At 39.3% G+C, this 27,768-nt stretch overlaps 1 protein-coding gene across 2 annotated transcripts in view; it reads right to left on the bottom strand.

Annotated features, from left to right (window-relative positions):
- Positions 1 to 27,768, bottom strand: part of samd12 (sterile alpha motif domain containing 12) — a 125,745-nt gene that overhangs the window by 71,965 nt on the left and 26,012 nt on the right. For both annotated transcript variants that reach the window (XM_083899670.1, XM_083899669.1), the window contains exons 3-4: positions 24,606 to 24,735; positions 14,252 to 14,392 (exon numbers count right to left, since the gene is read on the bottom strand). In XM_083899670.1, the coding sequence (XP_083755796.1) occupies positions 14,252 to 14,392; positions 24,606 to 24,735 (271 nt within the window). The remainder of the gene's footprint in view (positions 1 to 14,251; positions 14,393 to 24,605; positions 24,736 to 27,768) is intronic.

Genomic DNA, 27,768 nt, shown 5'->3' with positions numbered 1-27,768 from the left:
CGTGTTATTACTGCTGTTAATAAGAAGGTATATACAGCTAAACTATGGCAAAACTATGGTAAATGTAAGTGTATTATTGGGTTATAAACTGGTAATAAGCAGGTACCTACAGTCCCCTAATTACTAGCTATTTACCCAAGGGGTAATCTAACAAACCTAACCCTAAAAATGTGTGTAATTACATGGAAACAAGCTTGGCTTTCTTTTACAGTACAGTTTTACTTTACTTACCGAGTACATTACCGTGCATTACCCAGTATTTTGGCAACGGTTTCACTGTATTTACTGATCTTATTACCCTTGGTAATTACCTAGCAACACTTTAGTGTTACCATGAATTTACCAGCTAAATACCAGGTAATTAGGGGACTGTAAAAGAAAGCGTTACCGTAATTTGCTTGTAGCACAGGTCCCGTTCTCCAAACCCTTTCGAATAGTTCACCGCAAGAACTTTCAAATGGTAATTTCTCTGTTTGGTTATAAATCAAGTTTGCCTCTGGGTTCCACTCAACATAAATGTAATTCTTAGTTTTGTTTACCATTAGTGATTTAACATTAACTCGCTTCCAAGTATTCTCAATGCAGAAATGCCCGACACAGACAATTTCTGGTCCAGTTGATGGTGCACTCTTGTTTTGGTCAAAAAACTCAATGAACAAGATGGTGACCATGGAAACTTGGACGTCTGCTGGTACCCAAACATGTACAATACAAGGACATAAAAAAGTGTAAGAAATTGCTGGCATAAAATGGGTTGAATGCTAGAGTCATGCAGACAATCGTTTAGTATAAGTCGAAATGTGAAGTGCAGGCTCAGAAGACAAACGTTGATTGTGTTGAATGCTTCTTTCAGGTCTTCTTCACTGAGCATAACATAAATTTATACAAAATCAAAAGTTGAATAGGCAACAAAGCTAGTACCATCAAACAGACGCATGCTTGCAGGCATAGTTTGAGGAGCTCTCTGTCACACCCATGTATCCACATTACCAAATATGGTTAATCTTGGTTTAAAAAAACAACAACATGGCACTTCCCAAACCAGTGGGTGATGTCACAGTCAATTGCCACTTGCTGTATCCTTGTCAGTTTGGTGCAGCTGTACAAAAGTTCACTTAAAGTAAGTGTAATATGAGTCGAAGTTTGGGAATAAAAATAATATTCACACTTTGTACACCTTTCTCTCTTCAAATACTAAAAAAATATTGATTTGTCTGCAGGCTATCCCATAATAATAAAAAATGTAAGCTCTATAACCTTTTATTAGTGCTTAGCTCAGTAAAAATTTCCACTCACTCAAGATATTCATGTCAGCAACGTCAAACTACTTAAAAAAGCAACATGGAACAAAACCGCAGGAGGACATCCTGTTCAGTGAAGATCTCTGACTGATGAGATTTCCTCCATGAAGCAAATACTTCATTAAGGTGCCCAGAGCAAAAGGAACCTAGTTCAAGTATAGCACGACAGGAAAGTATCTTTTATTTACTGCTCCAGGGCCACAGTTGTTTGCAAAACACTTTCACTGACGTTTTTCACTCTGGAACCTGGATCAGGCTCAGACGTGACTATTGTGTATATATATATATATTCTTGTGGAAAAACATATATAATGTCATTTTTTTTTTTTTAGTTTAGTTTTTCTTCCTTATTGTGATACATTGGTAATGGGTACACAGCAAATGCCAGAGAGTTAAAATCCCAGAGTTTTGATGACGAGAGTAGAATATTTTACACTTTGGTGTCAAATGGGGACAAAGTACACTTCTCAGGGTGAACCATAATCTCTCTGTGGTGTTCCTCTATGAATAGTGTTAGTGTAGAGTTATTGTAGTGTTTGTTTTACAACGATGGACTGCCAGAGTGTCTATTGCTTGATTGAGTCTTTCCTGGCCGCACCGAGAGTTAGGTTTCGATTTCGTCATCAGCTCTCCAAGTTCTCTCATTGGTTGAATCCAGTCACGTGTTCCACACTCTCCTGCAGGTGTTCAGCCACGGCACTAACTGCCAGACACAGCTCCGCGGGACTGAAGGTAAGAATCTATACAGTGAAGTAACTTACCGTAAAATAAATTTAAAAAACGCTAACGTTAATACATTAAGGAGGCAAACACAGTTTCAATTTAGGTTAGCTAACTTAAAGCTGACTTGGGCGTTGCATTCTGCAGTTGTAAAGTCAATACAAATGTTTAATTGTGTCCAGCCATGGCAAAAGCGTTCACAAGTCTACTTCGGGACTTTTGGAGTTATTTACAGATTCTGAAAGTGTGATTTCTAAGCTTTCCAACAATGTCAAACACATGTAAATCTGATTTTTTGAAGAAGAGGTGGCCATTTGAATGTAGGCACTCCTCAAACTGCTTTAGGGAGATTTTTTTTTCAACATTGTTTCTAGGAGCATTTCTATGATGCTGATAGCAACGAGGGCTACATTGCCTGGAAGCTTAAAAACACACAGCGAGAACTCAGTGGTGGCAGTAACAGTGGAGTTCGGAGAAGGAGCTCTCAAACCTCAGACAGCAGTGGACCACTCTGTTTCCATTTTGAAACTATCCAATATCAATGAGTGGAATCCACACTCCAAAAACAAATTAATGTTTTGACCAAACATTATCATTTCTCAAGCGGATTTTCCCACAGGGAGAGAGAGAGTCACAAGATGGGTTAGCATGACAACATACTGGGTAAAGTACCTTTCAGTCAGGAAATATCTGGATCTAAGAATATAGTAAAGAGGGTTTACTTTAATTAATATAAACACATTTGTTATAATTACAGTACTTTACAAATAGCAATACATATAATAGCAATACATATAAACACATTATTTATAATATTATTAATAGCAATTAACATAAATAAATTCCATAGTTATTTTGATTAATCATTTTTTCTTTCTTTTTTTTTTTAAGCGATCCTGCAACTGTGCTATTAGATTTCTAATAGCTCCTCAACTGAAGTTGCGATGTATAAATGCGTTGTTTGCCAGTCTACGTTTGTCACCATCCAGCAGTTGCTTCGTCATCTCAAACTTACACATGCCTTTTTTCCCGGCAGGAAGTTTCATTTGGTGTCTGACCAGATTGGATGCCGTCGGAGATTTTGCACTTTTTCAGGCTTTAGGAAAAATCTCCATTCTAAGCATAGTCCTGAAAGTCTAGTTCAAATTGATAATGAATCTGTCACTCCTTCAGTTGTTGTATCTGATCAGCAAACAATGTCAGCTTTAATTTCAGAGCAACCAGTGAATTCTCAAAGCTCTAATGAGACTAGGCAACATACCCAAGAAATGTGTGCATCCCTTATTGCAAAACTCCACAACTCTGGTGTGGCTACTAATGTCATAACGACTGTTGTTGAACATATGGAGGAGCTTGTAGAGGAACTGCACTCAAATGTTAAACGATGAAGTTTATATTCAACAACAGGGAGATTTGAAATCATATTTTGCAGCCTTGTGAGAAGACTGGGTTTTATAAAGATTTCTGTGATGGCAGCTATTTTAAAGGTCATTCCCTCTTCTCTAAAAAAACTAACTGTCTCCAAATACAGATATTCTATGATGATTTTGAAGTGGCAAATCCTCTAGGATCGAAACATGGTATCCATAAGATTAAAAGTATATATAATTTATTTTACGGAATCTGTCTCCAAAGATAAACTCAGCGCTTATGAATATTCACACTTTTCCATACAGAGGATGTAAAGAAGTATGGATTTAATGTTATTTTAGAACCCCTCGTACATGATCTGAAAGTGCTTGAGTACAGGAGTTGAAGTTCCTTTCTCTGATGAACCAGTTTGTGGAACAATTGCACAGGTGACTGGGGACAATTTGGGATTGCACTCACTACTTGGGTATGTAGAATCATTCAGTTCAAACTATTTTTTGGACTGGAAATGGAATTGGTCTAAATGCCATTCAGACATTTTGCTTGATCCGAAATGTGCCCTTGATATTTGGAGATGTTGTACAAGAAGGAAATGCACATTGGAGTCTCTTGCTGCTTCTGCTGCAAACATCATATTTTCTCCAGTCATTACTGATGGTATGACAGTATGTCTGAAGCATCTCATTCTTGAACATCATAAACTTTTCAAAGAGCTTTATTCACATCGCAAATTGATTCCTAAACATCACTTCATGATTCATTATCCCAGATCCATTCGAATATTGGTCCAATTCTTCATGTTTGGGCAATGAGGTTTGAAGCCAAACAGGTTTTTCAAGAACACGCTCAAAAATTTCAAAAATATAACAAAGTCTTGTCTAAAAAACATCAGATGGCTGTGGCATACCACTGGGAATCAATGCCATTTAAAAGTATTAACTGTGGTCCAGTAAAACTGTTCAGCTCAATGCCTTGGCAAATGGTGAGATAATTGATGAAGAACAGCAGGTTGACTTGGACTGTGAAGTTGATGTGACATCTTGGCTCACTTGTTTTGGGACAGAGTATCGCCCAGGCCTTCAGATTTGTTCAAACATAGAGGAGGATTTTCCACTATTCAGACAGATAAAAGACATTGTTGCATTTAATGGAGAGTATTTTCTTGTAGCAGAAGATTTTGAGACACTTAGTTTCGCAGAGCATTTTCATTCTTATCATGTCGGACAGGGAAATCCTGAAAATGTTTCCATGCTGAAAGTTGATGAGTTGCTCCTGTTTAAAGGTGAAGTAGTTTATAGTGCCATCTAGAGGAGAGGCTGAAATTTACAACAAAGAACTGCTCCTCTGCTCACCCCCTCCCTTCCCTGAGCGCTACGGTATCCTCAGCAGGTCAAATGTCGTCCTCGTCATCTTTCTCCGTGTCAGCAGATGAGGTTCGTGAGGCGAGGGAGAGGGCGGAGCTACCGCGGCCGTAGCAGACGAAGCAGAGAGAGAGGAGGCGGGACTTCAGCTACAAGTAAAGAGACGCTTGATTTGTTCTCTTGTGTTTGTCCTTACAGGCTCCGGTAGAAACATGGCGTCGTGGCAATGCAGTTGCGGCCCGCGACCATGTTATTTTACATGACTTTTTGAAACACTACGAAAATGAAACAAAGAATATTATACAGCGACTAGACAATGCAGGAGCACATACTATGTATAAAAAAGTGGATTTTGGGTCATATAAACCCATAAATACTACACAGTGTCCCTTTAAGCCACTTGATCTGCAGACAACGTATGGTTTTGACAGAGATGATCAGTATGTGGTGCCTGTGCATGTTTTTGTATAAGAAATGTTACTTAATTGGTAACATGCTTTTTCTTCATCTTGGCAATTATTTTTACAAAAATGTCCCGTTTTTTTTTTTGCACCATGGCTCCATAACTTAAGACATGTTTTATGTCCTTGTAACAAGAGTTGACTGTTCACTTCCATAACATTAAGTCAATATACTTGTTAGAATCTGTGGTAATAATTATTAGAACAAAGAGTTTTAAATAATCAGCTCTGCAAAGTGCTACCAATTACTTACTTAAGAGTATATATTTTACTCTCTGGGAGTTCTAGGTGTACACTGCAAGTGTTGAAAAGCACCAAAGTAGTGTCTAAAAGTACCAGTGACGGAGTACAATTGGACTCTCAGAGGTTTCAAATGTAATTCTTTATTTGGAGTATATATTTGACACTTTTGGACCTGTATATACATGGAAACCGGAGTTAAATGTACACTTATATAGTACAATATACACTGGGAATTTGGCTGTGTAGGATCAAGAACATAAATGCATGGTAGCTAAAGAAAAAAAAAATTCTGGTGGATAATATCGAGCACAGAGTGAAACTGTAATGCATCTTTGTCTAATTTCTTCTTGAGTTGTCTTCATCTTGGCTTTTAAATGAGGCTCTGTTACAGTAAATGAAGCATAAATGGCGAGCGTGTGTCTACATTCACAGATTAGTGCTGTGTAGTCATAAAACCACTTTCATAGAGCTCTGTCAGCTGTGTAATTCCAGTTTCATAGAAGAGTGATGATTTCACAAGTAATAGCTTATTTACTGGCGTGCAGCTGTTATTGAAAATTCAGAAAATGGTTATAAGCATGAAATTGAATAGATAAGTTGTGTTTTTTGGAGTCAGAGCTCCATATTGCACTTATTCCAAAGACATTCCATTTTTTTTAATGCACAACTGCGGTTAAATGTCACAGAGAAAACAATCTTCTTAAATACAAGGTTCTCCTCTTCTCTGTTTTACAATCTGTCTTTTAGTGGCATCAGAAGGGAAAGACCAATACTTTGGTTCATCACACTGCCCTCCATATTGTGTCTCATGTGCAAGATCTTTGGTTTGTTTCTATGGATACACATATTACTGCTAAATATACACCTTGTGACTAGTAAATCTGTCTCAGATGCAGGTAATTACATACAAACTGTGAATTCTGGTAGATTAGGTAAAATAGGTAACAGCTAACTTTAGGTATGTCAGGTAGGTAGGTAGTAATGGTAGATGGGTTGACAGGTACGTTCTTAGGATAACTTCATAGATTATAGGTTAAGCAGGTGGGCAGGTAGGTCAAATTGGAGAACGTGTTGAGTAGGTCAGTACGGTAGGTAAGCTGGTATAAGTTGTGTAAGCCAAGTAGGAAGGTTAGGTAGGTAGGAATGTGGGTTAGGCAAGTCATGTAGGTATTTAAGATAAGTTATAGGTAAGTTAGGTGGGCAGGTAAGTATGAAAAGCAAATGAGAATGTTAGGTTTAGGTTAGGTTATGGTGGTCTGCAATATAGATAGGTAGGTAGGTAGGTAGGTAGGTAGGTAGGTAACAGGAATCATTTTAATACTTTCAAATAACCACTAAATTCATAAGAGCCAGATGAAAATCCTTGGTGAAACAAAATGTATTTTTCTTACAGCAAAACAGTAAAAAAAACAAAAAAACATTAAAGCAGATCATTAACATGGTAGATCTGTCTTGGAAGGTTCATGGACGTTGTGATGGAGGACATGAGGACAGTTGTTGTAACAGTAGAGGACACAAGGTGGAGACAGATGATCTGCTGTGGTGACCCCTAAAGGGAGAAGCCAAAAGAAGAAGTAGAAGATATAGGTCTTGGTAAAATATGATAACTCTATGGTTACATATACTAAGGCCTGTCTGATCTGTTGTCAAACTAAAATGAAGCATGTACTATAGGTCCATGTTAGACAGAAGAGCACAGAGAGCCATCTCCTCAACAGAAAGAAAGCGAGAGGGAGAGTGAGAGATACACTATAAAGAGAGAGCACAGAAAAAAAACGGGAAAAGGGTGAGAGAGCAGACGAGGGAGAGCTAGCAAGGTATTGTAATTACTGCAGTGTACCCAGAATTAGTTGGATGGACAGTGATTAACCTTTAAGGTTTGCTGGGCTATTGGAGTAAAATAATTAGACTTCCCTCTCCTCTGCTCCTCTTTTGAACTGATTTCAAAAACAGTGAAAGCTACTGTTTATTGTTTGTGCCTGATTCCCCTCCACTGTTCTTTGTGAATGATCAGGTAAGATTTCTTGATACTTCGGCTAAGGGCTGGTGTTTCGGCAGGTCTTTTTCGGGAGGGATGACGTCCTCTGTCCACCCAGCAGGGAGTAAGGATAGTCCCGCCGGATGGCACTGTCAGTGTGGAGGAGGTTTTGTTGTCTGTCGGTGAGCAGGTAGGACATGATAAACTATCTTACACATTACGAATGAACAAAGAGGTGGTTGTTTTCTTGAAAGATGAGCCACGTGTTCATCATCCTATAGAATAGAAAGTGGTGTGTTCATCAGGGATTTATTTGTGCAGGTTGTTTAAAGAAACTGCAAATGCAAATATTTTATCTTCTACTGAGGTTGTGAAGAGTCAGTTACTGATTGTCAGGGCAGAAATAGAGAGTTCTGTGTTCTGCCTTGTTAGCATGTATGCCTCAAATCAGGGAAGAGATAGTAGGACCTGCTAAAAAAAAAAAAAATACACAACATTTGTGCAGATTTTAACAGTACGTTAGATGTTACTGTAGACAGGACGAGTGAGGAACCCCACCTACAGTCAACTCAGAGCCTTAGAAGTACCATTACGCATCTGGGCAGCTGGCAGCTCCTGTACGGTCGCCAGCTGCCCGGTGCAACTGAGGGTGGAACATGCATATTATCAGATGCTAATAATTATTAATTTATGAGTTTCTATGTTTTTGACCTGAAGCAATAATTTGAACTATCTGGTTTTTCCTTGATTTTTTTTTAATAAAGGGATTTTGAAAACATCTCCCTTCTCTCTGTTTGTCACAGGGATGACAAATGGAGGATACACAGACGAAAAGAGTTTCAACTTTAATATCCTACACTGTACACTCAGATAGTGATCAGCTACAGCGTCACCACATTCAATGTCTCTTCTGATCAAGGCAGATATTTCATGTTTGTCTTCCTTCAGACATTAGTGGGATTCCTTCTTGTATTACCTCTATATTACATCTATCTCTTCCCTTATTTTCTCATCCCACCTTCTTGTCACCTTCATCCATCTCTCCCCACTCATCATCATCTCATCACCACTCACTGACACCTTGTCACTTACTTTGCTCTTTCTCTCCCTCTCTTGCTACACTTTACAGCTGTATTTCCCCAAAGCAACATCTCCAGGAAGTGCATCCTTGGCTTAGAAATACCCCACAATCTCTACTGAAAATAACAGGAACAGGTCATTTTACATACATCTAAATGTTATTTGTAGTTTTTAGTTCTACATATGTAACTAGAACACAGAGCAGTGTTGGAATGGAAACTCCTCAAATATTCTACACACTAAGAAATCAAAGTACTAGACTGTACCTTTTTCTGTCGCTGGACCCTACACTGTACCTTTCTCAGTACATTTTTGCCACTAGGGGTGCAGAAATATTTCATTACAAACAAGCAGGTACAACTGGAGCGACAAAGAATTTGTACCTTTTTAGGTACAGTCTCGTACTCTGATTTCTTGTGTACTCTGACATAATTACATGGTGCATAACTGGAGTTTGTTCTCCCTCTGTGTTCATTTGAGTGAGAACATCCTCCCTCATCTGAACATGAAACGCAATGTGTTCGACAGAGGCTGTAACTTTTTAAATATTCCTCTGTGTCTTACAGCTGTAAGAGTATTCACTGTCAAAGAGACAATGTCTTCATGTCACAGCAAAACAGTGTCCAGCACTAATGGGACTGACAGTTAAGTTACTGAAGTTATGCAGTAATGTATAATAATATAATTTCATATATTTTATATGAATGGTAATTGTTGCCTTCGTATGTCCTAATGTGTCACACACTAAACCAAAGAAGGTAAGTACGTGTTCCTTTACATTAGAAATAGTTCCTTTCAGTTGATAGACACGTCCATTATATTACTGGGCCCAGAGTTTGAGACCCCTGCATTTTCTGGTAGGGCTGGACAATAGTTCAATACACACACACACACACATATATATATATGTATATATATATATGTATACATAATAGTCATATATATGTATATATTAATTGCAATAATAGTTTTTCATTATCAACAAAACAAAGGTTTACAATATATCAATATCATGTTCATGAACAATGCAACCATTTTCAGACATAATTGATATTTTATGTTCATTCTCTGTTTAGTACTTGTTGCTTTCTATTCAATAAGAGTTTTTAGAAGCAATTCACTTAATCTTACATAATGAGACATTTTATTACGATATAATTATTCAGAACTTTTTTCTCCTAGCTATGATTTCTGCTAATAAACCACATTAGACATTTAACAGATACTGATGAATGCAATTGTTTAGGCAACGCATTTAACAATCAACAACCAACACTATATTCTCTCTTTGAGTTTATACAAAACATTTGCACCCAATTTTTGTGAAATTAAGATAAAAAAAACATTTATTTGTATCTACTCTTACTCTACAATCAGCTGCATTTTTGGCTTCACTGTTCCTCTGTCCTTCCACCCCGAGGCTGAGATATGCTCCTCCAACATGCTGCGCCTGCTAAGACCAGCGGCCTGTGGCTGCTGATGCTGGTGTGCTGTCATTTCCCATATCTTGAAACATGGAGAGAGAGAGGAGGGGAAAAAAGAGGCTAAAAGTTTGCTCAGCAAAGAGTCGTCTCTCAGCTAAACTTTCTCTCTTAGACTCTTTATTTTTCTCTTGCTCAGGGATCAGCAGTGAAGACAGAGTTTTTTTTATTACACACCAACTGTTTTATAAGAATTTCAAGTGTGACAAAGATCCCTAGAATTTGTTTCTCGGCCCCTGTGGCAGAGCGCTATTTGAGAGTTAGTGAGCAGACGGTAAAAGAAGCGTGGTGGTGAGGCAGAGTGCTGCTGGTAGTGATGGAGGAGGGCAGCCTCTAAAATTGCAGAGGAGGAGACGAGGGAAGCTGGGAATAACGTGGTGAGGAGAAAAGCCAGGGTGAGGATAGACAAGAGCGGCGCATGGATTTTTGTTATGAAACAAGATGTTGCAATGTGTAAAAGTCTGATGTACATTGTGCAGAAAACAAAGGAGTGAAGTATAAGTGAGAAATTGCAGGGTGCCAGCATGCACAGGAAAAAGTAATGACGGATGACAGTGGTCTTTTTTGTTTGTCAAGATATATGGTATGGGATACAAGCATGTGTGTGTTTTCCAGGTATTACTGGGGACAAAAATCAAGTCTCCATAATTATTATTGTAAGGTGAAGACATAGTTAGGATGAGGTCTTGGGTAGGCCAGTTGTTAGGGTTAGAGTAAGTCTCCAGGAAATTCATGTAAATCAATGTAATGTCCCCAGAAGTCATGGAAACCAGAATTTGTGTGTGTATGTTTCTTATTTTCCCAGAGATTACGTGAATTTGTCTCATGTCACCAATCGTGACTTAGCTCATAAGTTTTTGTGCCATAAAATTATAGTGGTAGAACGTCAAACTTGGGCTCTCCCTCAACTGTTGAGTATTAAAGAAAGGTTAAATTAGTTTTTGTTGAGCCATTAAAGGTCATGTGTGTGAGAATTACTATCTAACGGTGGGACTGTAGAACCCTCTGTTCACCGCTCTCTGTCCCTGGTGCGTGGAACTACAGTTGGCTCCACAGTACCTTCTTGAAAAATGCTCCTACACCTCTGCTTTCACATGAACCGGTACAGGCAATCTTTCACACTGCAATAAACCTGTACAACACTTCTGCTTTGCCAATCTGGACATGAGCCAATATGCAAATCCATGCACCTCTGCACCTCATTTAATTGGAAAAAATGCACACTTGAAGCCTTTTAAAAACTGGTCAGTCATATTCTTAATCTGCACTATCTCACACATTTGCACAAAATATTAATTGTTGTTGTTTTTTAGTCAAACTGTTCCAACTGTTCACAATTTTTTTATTCCTAATATAGCTGTGATATTTTTATAAATTTTCTTTAAATATTTTACGTTTAGTTTAAATCTAGTGGCAGCACAAAATGATGGGCTCCATAAAGCCTGACCTTTGTCGCGTTGTGCATCAGTGTGCATGTCCAGACGGGAAACAAGTGGGGGGGGGGGGGGGGGCAAAAGGTGTGCCGTTGTAAGATCAGATATAATCAATGTTTTTATTTTTAAAATCGTCTGGAACAAAAAACTCGAAATTAATCGATAAAATCGAGGCCTAGCTCATGTTAAAGCAATTATACACATTTGCAAATGTTCTTATCCATCCATCCATTATCTACCGCTTTATCCAACACCGGAGAGTTGTGGGGGGTGCTGTGTCTATCTCAGCTGACGTAGGGCGATAGGCGGGGTCACACTGGACAGTTCGCCAGTCCATCGCAGGGCCACATATAGAGACAAACAACCATTTACTCACACTCTCAAGAGTGACCTATTTACTAGGGTGAAGATTCACTGATTTGCATCGGTAATTCGATATGAACATATACGATGCGGTTGCATCGATGGCAAACATCTGCATCGGTTCAAAATCTGTTATTATCTATTATTAAAAACGTGTATAAACTATAAAAACTGGTTTATTTCTGGTTTGAGTTCTCTCCGCAGCCCGAGGCGATGAGTCAGGTCAGAGATGGTAGAGACATGGAGGAACAACCTGATGTCATAAACTCGCTGGTTGGCATCAAGGCATCAAGTCAAGTGTGTGGAAAAGTTTTGGCTTTTACAAGTGTGGTGGAGAGCTGGATAAATCAAATGCGATGTAAACACTTTTACACACAGAGCTACGCAGACACATTCACTCACTTCTTCAGTGCTTCTTTTATTGTAAACAAGAACTTATGCACTAGTTGCTTAGTGCCATCTACTTGTAGCAAACAGTATAACACATTTCGGCTGATACATAACAGTTATATTTTCAGATTTTTTGTTAAAGGTTACACTTGTATCAGTTCCAGAGATACCTGTGAACAATCCATTGTCTCTGCTTCAAAGCAGTGTCTCAGCACAATTAAGCTCTCTCTGATCTCTGTTGTATTTCCCATGTTTCAAAATAAAAGTCACAAACAGCTTTAATGCTTTAAGTGCCATAACTTGAGAACTACTATGTATTCCATAGTATAATTTTCTTCTGCATGGCATCGTATCATATCGTATCACACTGCATCGCATTGTGTTAAAATTAAATCATACTGTATCGCAATAGGTGGGAGAATCGTATCGTATCGTTGGTAATTTCATGAATCGTTAATGTAACGTTAACAACTCGGTGGCAGTGTATCGAGATGTGTATCACATCGCTTCGATGATGAAGATTCCCATCCCTACCTGACCGACCTGATCCCCATATTGCATGTTTTGGGACTGTGTGAGAACAAGGGTTCAAATGTTCTTATATAGGTAGTATATTAAATTTCATCCAATAAAAAAGTGTTGTGTCGGATCTTTTGAGTGAAAGAACTGGATGGAATCATTTCATGAACTGATTGGTTCCTTTCTTAGTTCAGTTGAGCTCAGCAGCGATCGTGCCGGCCAGGAGTGGAACTGCCGCGTTCTGTGACTCACTCATGAATCTTCGGCGAATGATGGCAGCCAGCTTGCGAGCGGAGAAGGACTACGAACTGCCGCTCTCTGTCACTCACTCACTCGCCTGAGGACGCGATTCATTTGCGATGTCACTCACTCATGATTTGCGAAGCTACAGAGAACTGTAGGGGAGGACGTGAGTTACGTTTGCAATTTGCGAAACTGCAGAATTGACAGAGTTTGTGATTTACGAGATTCACTTCCTCCTCAGAGACACAGTCAGTCACAATTGTGAGCTTGCGGCACGAGCCCCCATTATCTTAACAGGTATACTTATCAAGTAAAGAGAGGAGGGGAGACATAAGAGCGAGTGCCAGTGCAAGGCAAGCTGCAAGACTTAAAGTAAATGTAAAAATAATAATAAAAAATGTATTTGTACACATGCATATTATTATTATCCCCTCTGGGCCTCTGCTACAAATATAACAATAATAATAATAATTATTATTATTTATTTGGTAAATGCTACAATAAAGAAGAAAGAGGACTGTGATCACGTTTAGTAAATGAGACTGTGTCGCTGAGCTCCTCCTGCTAAGCACTGAACAATTATGTGAACAAATCTTTTGAACAAATACTTTTAATGAACAGATACAAGGGATTAAGTTCACTCTAATGAACTGTCGTTCCCATCACTACAATAAACCCCCCTAAATGACCTTCATGTAGCATACTGGATACGATCCCAAAAATCTGGAAGATTTGTTGCAAATTTATTTATGGCTCTTTTTTTTCTTTTCCATTGGTGATAGTACCTGGTATCTTGTGTTTTTTTTGGTACCTGCTCTGTTACAGCGAGCTGAGCCAATACTCAAATGTGACGTCAACAGACTGCTGGCCACTAGTTGGTCAGAGTGTCGTCACTGGAAGTCATGAGTGTGACATCCAGCACAAGAAGCAAACCGGACAATGCCGAACTGCAGATACAGTTAATTAACTATTAACTATTTTTAACTATTTTACAGTTAAAAATACTTAGAAAGACACTGATAAGTTGTAGTTTTTAACACTTTGAAAAGTAATGAAATAATTTAAACTTAATTATATCCAAAAGTATATATTAACCCTAACCCTATGAGCTTTAGTGAGTGCTATGAGTCCATATGGCACATGAATGTATTCTGCACTGTTAATGATTTGATTCATCCAGGTGAAATGTCAGCTACATCTGGAATCTAGAGTGCTGTTAAGATTATGTGCGCAAATTATAAATGCCATGGATGTGATTCACAGGATCAAAGTGACACGTCTTTACAGAAAGTCCAGACAAGGTCTACCTTGTGTGAGAAGCTGAAGGGTCCTAACTTCCTCTCGGACCCGCAGCTGCAGTACCTGCTGCAGGATGTGCTGCCTCTGAGCTTCTTGCATGATGCCCATTCTCTCCAGCTTTCGGTCTGTCAATCTCATCAGAGCCCGCCCTAAAATGTGGATAAAAAAAATAAACAAGACTTAAGGTGAAGGAACATATGCAGCAAGAAGTCTGTGGGGATACACTGCTAGAGACATAAAAGATGAAGGATTAATGTAAGAAGAAGAGCTGATTGTGCAAAACAAAATGTGGTCCTACATTAAAGAAAATAATGAGGCGTAAAAAAATCTAAGTTTTCCAGGTCTTTTATGTGACCCCCAATTAGCCTGAAGCTTGGAGCAAACCACTGTGAAGCATATTGTTTTTGAACCGCAGCACGTTTCATGTGAATATCAGTGCTGTGTTTCCCTGGAGCAAATTCCCTCACAGCTCTTCCCTTAATTGCAAATCCTTGTATAAAAATCCATAATTTAATCATTCAAATCAGTTTTCAATGAGAGGGATTTAGGCTGCTGATAAAAAGGGTGGTATGGTGGAATTATTAATGCTTGTTCTGAGTGCCTTTCTAACGTGGGATGGTAAGCAGATAGGAATGATTATTCTGAGTAATTACGAGGCATTAGGTTGGACCCCCGACTGCTCCCTTTACTCAAGTTCCATGATGGCTGAAAACCATTTCTGATTGGCTGACAGTTCAGTCCAGTTTGTTTAAACTCAGCTTATTCTAGGTCTGGGCAATATATATATATATACATATACATGTATATATATATACGTATATATACAGTATATATATATATATATCTGTGTATATGTATACACTAGGGGTGTGACGTCTCGTGCCACAAGATCTCGCGAGATTAAACTTGACGATATTTCTCGTCGCGGTAAAAAACTGTCCCGCGAGATTTGTGACCTAAAGAAGGAGAAGGAAAAGAAGAATGTTTGTTTCAATTTGTGGAAGAAGAAGTTTATTAAAAGCTCATCCTTACATCATGCATGTAAAGAGTTATACATTTCAAAATGCATGTGCAACTTGTTTAAATAAATCTGTTGGTCCAGTCATATATATGTTGTCATTGTAATCTTCTCAGAATCTCGTCTCGTCTCGAGAGCTGAGTGTATCGTCACACCCCTAATATACACATGTGTATATATGATTTGTGTTAAAGCATCCTATTTATAGGCAATGGCATAGTTTATGTGATTTAACTATTTGTCATTTAACATTAAAAAGCCAAATAAATAAAGCAGCTATTATCTGAAATGAAGGGTAATATATGTATTTCAAGATCATGTAATATAGATCATAAACAGTATATATTTTAATTTGTATTGTCATTCTTCTTTGAGAAGCACAAACATTTCGAAAGAAAAGCTTTCATGAGTCTAGAGAAACAACCTGTGTGCAGCTTTATATCCATGTATGTCTTATATATCAGGATACAGACTAAATATATCCAGATATTATTTATGAGCTCTATCACCCAGCCACATAGAAATAGTGCTGTGCCTATCTCAGCTGACATAGGGCGATAGATGTATTAATTATTAATTATTTATAATATCAAATGACATAAAAATTACATTGAGATAGATTTTTCCCCACCCTTGAGCCCCAGATCATTTATATAAACAAATACGGTATTAAATTCCATTCATGACTAATGCAAGACTGAAATTGAATTTAGATACAATGACTAGATGCTCTCACTCTTCTTTAATGTTCATTTTGAAAGCAACAACAGAGAGAAAAGCACCACAGGATAACTGCACGTCTCTGACTTGTTCAACAGGTCTATTCTAGATCATGCTGAGTCCCACATTACCACTTTGCAACCACAGCACAAAAGTGAGGGGTTGGAAAAGCTAAGTACCCTTAAGTGTTGGTGGTTAAACTTCGGCTGTGTTCGGCCTGATTTCTCCCGCCTTTGCGAAAGCAGCTCTTTGCTTGACGCTGCAGCCAGATGGGGATTAAAATGCTGAACATAGTTAAGATACTTCAAAGCAAAATGTCGCTCAGAGTACTCATTACTGTGCATAAACACTGGGGGAGCGAAGCAGTGCCACAAAAGCTCTGAAGTGAGCGGAGCATATTAAATGGGAAGACAAAGATTAGTGAGGTGGAAAGAGAGAGAGAGGAATAATGAATCAGAGGAGAGGCAGACGACAGAATGTTGGGGTGTGAGAGAGTCAACAAGTTGACAGACGAAAACTGACATGCTCATAAAGAATGCTGTTATGAATCTTGGCAACTCATCATGTAACAAAATACAGATTGGCAGAAATAGAGGTTTGTCTGCTTCATTCTTATGTCTGTCTTAATATAACAGCACTTACAACACATGGTACTCTGACCTCGGGATAAATAGATGGTTTGCTTAGCATCCACTAAACCCGCACCCCCCCCCCCCTCTCTCTCCACATAAGATCTGAGGCAGAAATTTGGCGTGGGTATGTGAATATGTGTGTGGGCATGTGTGCATGTGAGTGTGCGCGTGTTTACATACGTCTTCAACGTCCACAGTGCATTTACAGTGTGACAGAATGCGTAAAAGCGCAAGTAGCTTTCAAGTGAAATTTGTTTTCCAAACTTTCAAAGCACCAAAAGTTCAAAGTACAGTCTCCAAAGCACCCCGACATCTAAATTATGGGTTCCCCACAGCTTTGAAATATCCAAAACACAGGAGATTTCCCAGCACATAAAATGTACAGCAAAAACCCAATCTGTGCACCTGTGCGCCGTGCTGCAGTGATCACAGGTATACAGGTGATGAGGTGTCTGTGCAGAGCTAAGGAGCATAGCTGGACTTTGCATTTCAAACCACACACAATGAAGCACCACAGCGGCACTGCAAAGGTGCTAAAAATGGTCATTGAAGACGAGCGCACGGAGCGCAATGCACCAATACGGCCGATGAAGAGTACTTCCCGGGGGTCTTTCTCATGTCCCACTGACTCTTCTGACTGTGGGGAAGAGGTGACACTAGCGGAACTTTTGTGGAAATCTGGAAACGGAAAGATCTGGGCACCCACAAACACCCTGACGCTCCAGTTCAAGCCTCCAGACTCAGGACTAACTCCAGAACCTCCCCACTATGCCGTGGCCATTGTTAGTGAGCTGATTGACACTTTTTATTTATTTTTCACCACTGAGATCACATAACTTAACGTGGAATAAACCAAACTGCATGGGAGAAAAAAATACAGTGCCTTGCAAAAGTATTCACTCCCCTAGGCATTTTTCTTTTTTTGCTGCCTCACAACCTGGAATTACAATGGATTGTTTGAGGACTTGCATCATTTAGTTTACAGAACATGCCCACAACTTTGAAGATTTTTTATTATTTTTATTGTGAAGCAAATTTGGATTAGTCTCTATGAGCTTTCCACATCTTTCCACTGGGATTTTTACCCATTTCTCCTTGCAAAACTGATCCAGCTCCTTCAAGTTGGATGGTCTGTGCTTGTGAACAGCAATTTTTAAAGGGATATTTCACCGTTGAGAAGATGGATGTCTATTAATAGATCAGGGGTGTCAAACTCAAATACAGAGTGGGCCAAAATTTTAAACTGAACAAAGCCGCGGGCCAAGGTTGAACAAATTAACCTTTTAATAGGGACCCAAACAAGTTTTGCATTGAATATTGAACAAGCAAGGCTTATATAACTTTATAGTGACATGCAAAATCGAGTTTCAAATAATAATAATAATAAAAAATATCAATGGCATATCAAATAAAATTTTAATAAAAATTGAATGCACCTTAAATACAGGATAAGCGGTAGATAATGGATGGATAAAAATGTAATGCCTCTTTTCTATTTGCAGCCTTCTGAGGTAAATATCAAAATAAACTTTTTCCACAGGATAATAATAAATTTGAAAATAAAATAACAATAATGAATGAATCAAACATTCAAGCCTTGAAGTAGCAAGAGAAAGTGCATGAATAAAACGTTAATTATTGCTCAGTTTGCTACACTGATTTGCTTTAACACTGAATATGGAACAAGCAACGCTTATATAACTTAATAGTGCAAAATCAACTTTCAAAAAACAAACAAAAAAACATCAATGGCATATTAAATAAAATTTAAATAAAAAATGCCTCTTTTCTATTCGCAGCCTTCTGAGGTAAATATCATCATTAACTTTTACCACAAGCTAATAAATTTGAAAATAAAATAACAATGAATACAAAACAACAGCAGAGCATTATGGGATTTGTAGTATTAGCAATGAATGCGGTGTTACAGCGGCGGTGCCGCTGTATAATACCGGCAGGCCAGCTCTAATGTTAATTTGATATTGCCTCAAGGGCCAAATGAAATTACACGGGCCAGAGTTTGACACCCATGTAATAGATCATCTATGTAGTAGAAATGTGAAATAATATTTGAAGCAAGTGCTGAGAAATGCAGAAACATTTATTCATCGCTCATGTACACGAATGAACAGGTGCAGCTTGTGAACAGGCAAGGCAAGCAACTGCTTGAGGACCCGAGCCGATAGGGGGCCCCGACATTCGCAGCCTGGGGGATGTTTTTACTGAAATGTGCAGCGACCAGGCGCATTCCCATCCCCCTTAAAAAACAATGGGCGATTTGCAATGACATCTCAGTAGGAAACCTCCCTAAAAGGGGCCCACCTGATGAGAGTTTGTCAGTAGCACATAAACAAACCCAGTCAAGTAAACAAACTAATGTAAACTTACCGGTAGGATAGAGCTACAGTCAGTGGTTAATGAAGCCGTTCATGGCAGCTGTTATCAACGTCAAGCCGGCAGATCCTGTATCTGCGCTCGATTGTTCTTCCTTCATCCTTGAACTACCCTGATGTCTGTCACAGTAATTTGAATCTGAATTTTGAGAACTGAATTCGTGTTGAATTTGAAAAATTCAATTTCAAATTATACTATTCAGATTCAGTTTTTCAATGCAATAATTCAAATTAAACAGAAGAACGTCATTCACAAGGGACGATCAATATTCTCTCTCGGGACGACCACGGGACGAAAGAGAATTTTGACTGACTACATTTTTCTGTTTAAGTTTTCAACACTTTCTATAAACCAGAACAGGTTCGCGGTCAGTGGGAAATACTTATGTGAAAAGGTAAATGGCTGTCACGCTCGTGTTTGTGTTGTTCAGTGAGACGCAGAGACTGCTGCTCTGGGTCGGGCGACTGCTGGTCTCTCCTGGCCCAGGGGGCCGGTGGACGCTCCATGTGCCTGGGTTACTGGCGATCTTCTTCCGGGGGGCTGGGGGGCGGTGACGCGGTTTTCACCACGGATTCCCGACCACACCAAGTGACAAATATACATGGATGCGCGAATACACAGACATACAGATACACACACAGACAAACTCTGGTTCATGACAGAACCAATATAAACTGATACAGCCGTTATAAACAAGATCACCTTTTCTATATGTGGTTGTTAACAAATTCTAATGGTACTGTACTTATAATGCATATCAGTGTTGTTAATGTTGTAATGTTATCATTATTGCCTTAGTGTGTTATGCTACTAATTTCTTTCTAGTGTCTCCCTCTCTCCCTCCCTCCCTCCCTCTCTCTTTCTCTCCCTCTTTCTCCCCATCTCTCTCACACCTCCCTTGTCTGGGAGGTTCCTCTTTCTGTCATAACTCTGCCCCCAAGTATGAAATGGTCTCTGCAGCAAAGCGCTACAGCTTCTTCTAATTCAGACTTTATACACCTTTGGAGATGCTCTGGAGTGCAATGTCACGGTCTTCTTGGACTGAAAAATAGAACTTAATAGTGACTCACACTCTACCATACCCTACCCTCCCCACCTTTTGTGCTGATTACATTTAAGATACATACTCTCATAAAGACCTTTGGACTAATAATGATGAGGATGACTGTGTTACCAAGACAAGAGAGATTGAGCACCACTGGCAGTGGAAAGGAGGGCTGGGTATTATGTTTTGAATGAAATGTCTAAGTCTGGAAAATCAAGTGTATACTACATAAGTGTAGGGTTTTGTTTTTATTTTGTTTTATATTATATATACATATATATATCCATCCATCCATCATCTACCGCTTTATCCTCCACCAGAGGGTTCGCGGGGGGTGCTGTGCCTGTCTAAGCTGACATAGGGCGATAAGCGTGGTACATCCTGGACAGTTTGCCAGTCCATCACAGGGCCACATATACAGTTGAGACAATAACCATCCACTCTCACATTGACAGTCAAATTAAAGTGACCAATTTACCTAATCCCCACATTGCATGTTTTGGGAAACCTGGGTCTTGTTGCTGCAAGAGTGCTAACCACTACAGCAATGTATTCAGATGTATACAATGTTTGTTTATGTATAAAACATTGTTTTCCACAACAAATTTCCACTTGTCTCCCACCTTGTTTATTCTGATAGCGTGTGGGAATGAGAATCTGCATAATATTTCAAAGATTGATTGGGATGCAAATTGCCTCGTGAGCCAAATTGGTGTGGCTTGGCCACTTTTAATTGGGTTCTGTTAATTAAGGCTCAATGTGAAGACAAACTGAATTACTTTTTTTTTTTTTTGATGCATGTCATTATCTCCTAATTGTGCCGGCAGGAACACGTGAGTGTACTGTGCGTGCATGTTTATGAGCTTAACCCCTTTCACTCTTCACATCATTACACCTCAATAACAAACACAGGTCATTGAGTCAATACACCATTAGGAAGCTGTGTTGTAATATTTTAATTACTGAAATACTAATAAGAGGAAATATAATTTATTTACAGACTATAAGTGACTGCATTAGACTTGCCGGGAACATTGGGGGATTTAATCTTAAAGTTAGATTTACTCTACTTAATAAAATATGAGTCTCATGAGACATTTCTAACATGACTGACTGGATGACTGCACTTGACATCATTTATCTTTTATCTTATTAAAAATTGTAGATACAGATAGAGAGAGAATAGATAAGTTCTATTTGGACTGATGTATGTGGATGCTGTTTGACTGAAGTTGTCTCTGGGATTATTCAGCACAAAAAGTTCTTAAATCTGTAGTCGGTACACAGTGTCATCATAATGAGTGTTACTTTCATCCTTTAATCAGCAACGATGGCGACCCCTAAAGGCAGAAGCTGAAAGAAGTTGGAACGCTTTGCTATACATTCGTTTTGCTAAACTTTAGCTTTGCTGAATGTACCTTTGCTAAATGTTAGCGCTACTAAAGTATTCGAACACAGCACTGCCTAACATTTATCAAATGTATTTGTATGTTTGTCATGAGGTTGACAGCATTACTTGTAACTCCGTATTTGTGGATCGTCAGCACACGCATTCCTCGCTTTCCACAGTTACAAATTTTTGAGACATTATTTGCGTGAAAGTCGCACAGATCCACACAAATGTGCAGAGGGAGATCCACACGTATATCTTGATTTGAATGTGTGTTTTGAGACCCACAAATGAAAAATCTAATTTGTAACTTGTATATTTATTTTTACAAATAGTGCATTTGTAAATCACGTGACATTTGTGAAACTGAATATTGCATTTTGAACTGTGGATCGGTATTTGTGGATCGGCACACACACATTTGTGAATCGCCACACGCATTTGTGGATTGCATGATATATTTGTCTCAATAATGCCTCCCTCCATCAGCAGGTGACAGTGTTTTACAAGTAAAATCTAGCTTCAATCCGTGAACATGTCACATTTGTTCTAAATATAGTGAATCTTAATGCATGTGCTGTTTGATACTGCAGACACTGTTAAGTCCAAGGCAAATATCCCACTGGGACAATTAGTATATCGTGTTAAAGAGCCCATATTATACCCTATTACTCCAAGTTAAACTAGTTCCTGATGCCCTAATGAACATGTCTGTGTCATGCTTTAGTCAAAATATCATAAGGATGAAGCACAATAGCAGTTCAATAACTCTGTCAAAACAGCCTTTTTCAGAATGCTCGGTTTTGTGCCTGATCATTTACATGTGAATGAAACCCAGGTAAACACACATCCACTGCTTCCAGGGGAGTGTCGACGCCGGCATGCTCATGTTACCATGACAACAGTTGAACGCGAACCGGGGGAGGAACATGGCGGAGGAAGCTCCATAAAAAGTTGTATGTAGACTGCAACAGGATTGTCAGAATGGTTAGTGATGATCTCTATTGGAACTTTTCTTAAAAATGTTTGTGTTTTTACGCTCTAAAAACGGTCACGGACTAAATACTGCGATTGCCGGCAGCTGTTTGTGTAACTCACTGGTTATAAAACTCTAGATTTGTTTCAGTAACGAGCTGCTACTCCCGTGTTCTCCACACCAGCGGGAATGTAATAGCACCCTTTTTTATCCTCAGCTCCTCCGTAATAACGTTACATCATTGTTATGTTCGACTGTTATGTTCAACTTACTATCCACAGCCATACTGTCGCCACTTATCACTTATTGTCATGCAGCGTCGTCACAACCCCCGCTCCATATACCCCATAGTAATGTCCGTTTACCCGTTGTTACTGAGTTTCACCGTAATGCATAGAGTGACCACGATTTTGGCTTCTCGCGATCATAAAAACATTAGAATTGAAGAAAAACGATTAATGCACCGCACGGCGCAGCGTGTATGTAAATTCCTATGCTAGAAAAACACCTTGAATGTCACTGTGTTACGTGACGTGTGTGGATCAATTATATGAGGAGAGAACGTGGAAACACGACAGAAAGGCAGCCTTTGGTTGAGAAGAACAACACGGTCCTCACGGCAGACTCTTTATAATGCTGCCCCATATCCCACAACGACATCAGGAGATAACGGAGGCTGTGACATTTATGGTAGTGAAGGACATGTAAGCGTCAGTACCGTAAGCAACCCAGGATTCAAGACACTTGTTCAGACTTTGGACACTCTTTCTCCCTCGCCTGTACTCTCGTATTTCACAGGGACAAGGAGGAGCTACGGTGGAGCTCTGAAGTACTCTGCCTGGCGGGGTGCCAACATTCACGGTGAAATGTGCGCTGTGTCGTAACTTGGGCGGGAGGTTTAAACATCGCGTGTTTTATCGTCTATACTTACACTAAGTGGAACCACTAAAACATGACTGTAGAACTTTCTAGCAGTTGCCCAGCGCGTACAGTGCGAAATCAAAGGGCGATTGTCATCAAAGCTTTGATGACCAAAGTGCTTCTTGTATATAGCAAATCCTTTATTTGTTTGTTTGTTGTTACAACCTATTAAGTAGTGTATTAAGTTGTGTTTAGAATAAAACCTCTTAAAGACACTCGAGTTGTCCGCCATACTTGTTCTGGTCGCCCTTTCCAGAGGGTAGTTTATCGAGCTGTAAGGAGCAGCTGGTAAAAACTGACAGTTGTAAACCGCTGTCGGAATCGTTGTCGAAGAACACGGTGCCGAACGGAGAGCACCCGTCGTTGGAGAACATCGCCGGGATCCCCAAAGACGTCACCACAACGAGCGAGCCAAAGCTGAGAGCCAACGGGGCCGTTAAAGGGCGAAAGTGGCCACTACAACGGAGGAGCCGAGGGCAAGAGCTAACGGTGCTGTTAAGGGACTCAAGAAATACTGTAGCCGAGAGTAAAGTGGAGCCGTGTGGACTGCTGGTAAAGAGACCAACAGCAGAAGATCGAAAGTGGAAAACTCGACTTAAAACTCGCCAAACTCAGAGACGCCCTGAGTGCTTGGGCAAATTATCGTCCGCACGGAAGAAATAAATGGAAGCTCTTCCTGTCATTGGAGGAAGACAAGGAGAACCTGATAAGTGGGTTGACATGCCGGCGGAAACTCCAAAGGGAGGCCCCCGTCAGTACCACCCCACCTCGCCACACTGAAAGCGCTGAAGAAACCCCCCACAGCCACCCTCCGCAACAACAACAACAACAACAACAACAACGACAACAACAATCGACTACCTACACACCTACATATTGGACATTACAACCGACTACTCCTGTCAACTCCAGCATGAGGCGAGGAAGTGGTGCACCACACGGGACCGACAATGACTGAGTCTTGTTTTTTCACATTTTGGGGACTGGTATGGCCTCCTGTGTGCCAAATATAAGTACTAAAATTATTAAAAAGTTGATTTTGCACAATATGGGCCCTTTAAACAAACTTATTGCCTAGTGAGTAAAAAATAAACCGTTAAACTACCATTTATTTTTTTAAAGCTTCCGTGTCACCCTAGCCATGTATCACCCAAGAAGCACTTTTGCTTTATATTTTATATGGATTGTTATACAACAGGTAGCAATCCCCTATTGCCTAGCGATGGTAACAATAAAGTAAAAATACTGCAGATTCCAAAAAAGTACCTGTGATGTCGTGTTGTTTGAAGGAGTCACTGTAGATCTGGTGCTGGTTAGGACAGTGTTTCTTCAGCCATTTGCACACGTCCTGTTGTGTCCACAGAGCCACTGGCTTGGTCAGCTTCACAAACCCTGGCTATTGAACAGACAAATGGAACAACAATTAAGAAACTGTCTTTTTTTGTCCATTGCTGCTCCTGTTTGGAAACCTTGTTTGCACAGCTATCAAAGTGAAACATGTACATCTTATTGATGGTCTTCCACTTTCACATTTTGATTAGAAGCTGCAGTAACTACACAATCAATTACTTCATTTGTCATATTTCTCAATCGGTTGACATCTTTATGAAGCCTTCCACTGAACTGATTTGGTCATATTGCCGTGGGACATTTACTCTCAAAGATCAATAGTATGAATCTCAGATATATGATAAATAATGAGGATAAATAACTCCTCACAAAAAGAGAAATCCACTTTGCATAACTCTCTTGTGAATACTGGTACAAAACGAGAATATTGTTGAGAGAATGTGAATACTGTCTGTCTTTTTCTTGTCTTAATAATAATAATAATAATAATAATAATGCATTATATTTGAAGGCGGAGATGGTAATAGGCTGACAGAGTGGTGTTATTGATGTGGGTTTGGAATGAGAGAGTGCCATCAAGGACAACACCCAGACTCTTAAGGGATATACTGTAAGTTGAAATTTAGCACATTTTGCTTGGACCAGTTTGGGCTTAAAATCTGTATCAGCATCTCCAACATTGATGTATCACAAAATTATTTTAATAAATCTGATAGTGTTTACATTTTGTTTATCTATATTGTACTGTGAATATCCTGACAAATCAGTAGGGTCCATTTACCTTCAAAAACTCACTGCAATACCTCCAAATGATTTGCTATTCAATACAAAGCTTCAAAAACAATTCAAAACAAAATCATCAAATCCATCAAAACTACAAATGTCAACAGTACGATGAGGATAGAAATCACTGAGGTCATAATGGTTCATCCTCTGGACACCAGCAATGTTTGTACAAAATTTCATGGAAATCTCAGTTGTTACATGTAAACCTGGTCCAAATAGGAAGAGATACAAACAATACAAAGAGATACAGACCCAGAAATTAAGGTGGAAATAATTTACTGTATTTTAAACACATAACACGGTCGTCTGACATTTTCCTCTCATGTCACACAACTGTAGAATTTTCTTATGTCACCATGACATATTTGTCAAGCAATGTGACTGAATAAAAACATGTTCTTCCTGTAGTGTTCTTGTTTGGTTCAATGATACAACGTAATTAAAATAGTCTGCTGAAGGATAGCGCAGTTACCATAGAGACGACTAAAACCTTTTACCAACGGAAATGTCCTGGGAAATCTACGTTCAGAACATTACAAATACTGTACTTGTCTTGGCATAACATTTTACATAACAGTACAGTTAACAACATAGTAGATAATATTAAGGAAATCATTTTGTAATTAAAATGATAATAGTGTAATTAGGAGGTAATACTGCAGCAAAACCATGTTATTTACAAAGCAAAATCCATGTAATAACGGTCATGAGAATTGAAATTGATAATTATGTTATAGAAAGTTGAAATTCCACCTCCCTTATGGCCAATTTTTCCATTGTCATTACCAAGCTCTTACTTGGAAATTACAATGACAACAAAATGGTATTACAATATTCATAATTTCTTATCATAAAATTATAACCACTATAACCATATTCCATCCATCCATCTACTGCTTTATTCTCCACAGGAGGATCGCAGGGGGTGTTGTGCCAATCTCAGCTGACATAGAGCGATAGGCGGGTACACCCTGGACAGTTCAGCAGTCCATCGCAGGACCAACTATAACCACATTTTCTATTAAATTTTGATCTGTTACAATGACTCATTAACTCATTACGAGAATACTTCAACTTCACAATGGATCTGCTGAGCTGGTCTCTGAACGCCATTGACAGAGCGTTCTTTACTAGGAGTGCGGGCTCTGATGAACCTCAATGCCCAGGCGGAACCTTCCCTGCCGGCTACAACAAAGATGCCTGGGGAAAATGGCAAGTCTCGTGCCTTGCTGCGCTGGACATAGAGGATGTGGAGGATGTGTACATATTCACATTCATGATACTCGGAATGCTAACCTTGGCAGGTGGAATGTTCATGCAATATCGGAAGCTGAGAAAGGCCGCTGCTGAGCAGCTCAATGCGAGAGTGGACATCGCCACGACTCGGAGTGCTGTGATGGGGTTGTGCACTGACACGTGACTGCGTGGTGAAGATGGGAGTGGACGCAGCTAATCGAGATGAGCTGGTGAAGCTGAGTGTAGTGAGAGCTATGCAGGAGAGGGATGATGAGGGATGAAGAATGAATCTGCAAAAACGGGCTCTCTCACCATCCAAGTTAATATTCGCACCACTGAAAGGAATTCTGTTGATTGGTCCATCTTGTGACGTTGTTACACCATGGCAACAAGTCGAGACTGTGAACGCTCGTGACGGTTCGATAAGAACACATGTACGGTCGTGCACGTGGACTATTTACTGTCTTGAGATGAACTGCAGCCTTATGATACTGCTGCTCGTTAATTCAATACTGTCTAAAATTAAGAAGGGAAGAAGAAGAAAAGAGAAGAAGAAAAAAAAAATTAATAAAAAACTACTCTGTGGTAATGGGGGCGGGACTAGATAAGCTTTGCTTCTCCCGCTTTTGCCCTTTCTGTCATGTGTATGAAATTACACATTCCATGTGGATGTGTGCAGATGTTGATTAACTGTCATGCCCGAAATAAACAAATCATTCATTCAATGACATTTTTAATATTATTTGCCCCGTTTTTAGTATATCAGTATTTTAATGTTTTCACTCAATGTTTGGGAGATCCATGATCCACATTTCCTTTTCTTCCTTCCTTCTTTTCCTCACTTTTTAACTCACAACAAGGTTGTTGGGTTGTTGTTTGAGTTGCCTTTTTTGATTGATTTGATTGACTGATTTCAGCACTGAAAAGTGTTTGGAATATTTGTAGTACATTATCTGTTTACATCATGCCATTCCACTGTCAATATTTAGGACAAATATGTGCCAATAGATCACTCTTTTAAGTGCCACTACTGTTTTGGATGTTGACTGAGGGTCTG

This window comes from Microchirus variegatus (genome assembly GCF_963457635.1).
Source record: "Microchirus variegatus genome assembly, chromosome: 13".
Lineage (NCBI taxonomy): Eukaryota > Metazoa > Chordata > Actinopteri > Pleuronectiformes > Soleidae > Microchirus > Microchirus variegatus.
This window is presented reverse-complemented; position numbering and strand designations above follow the sequence as displayed.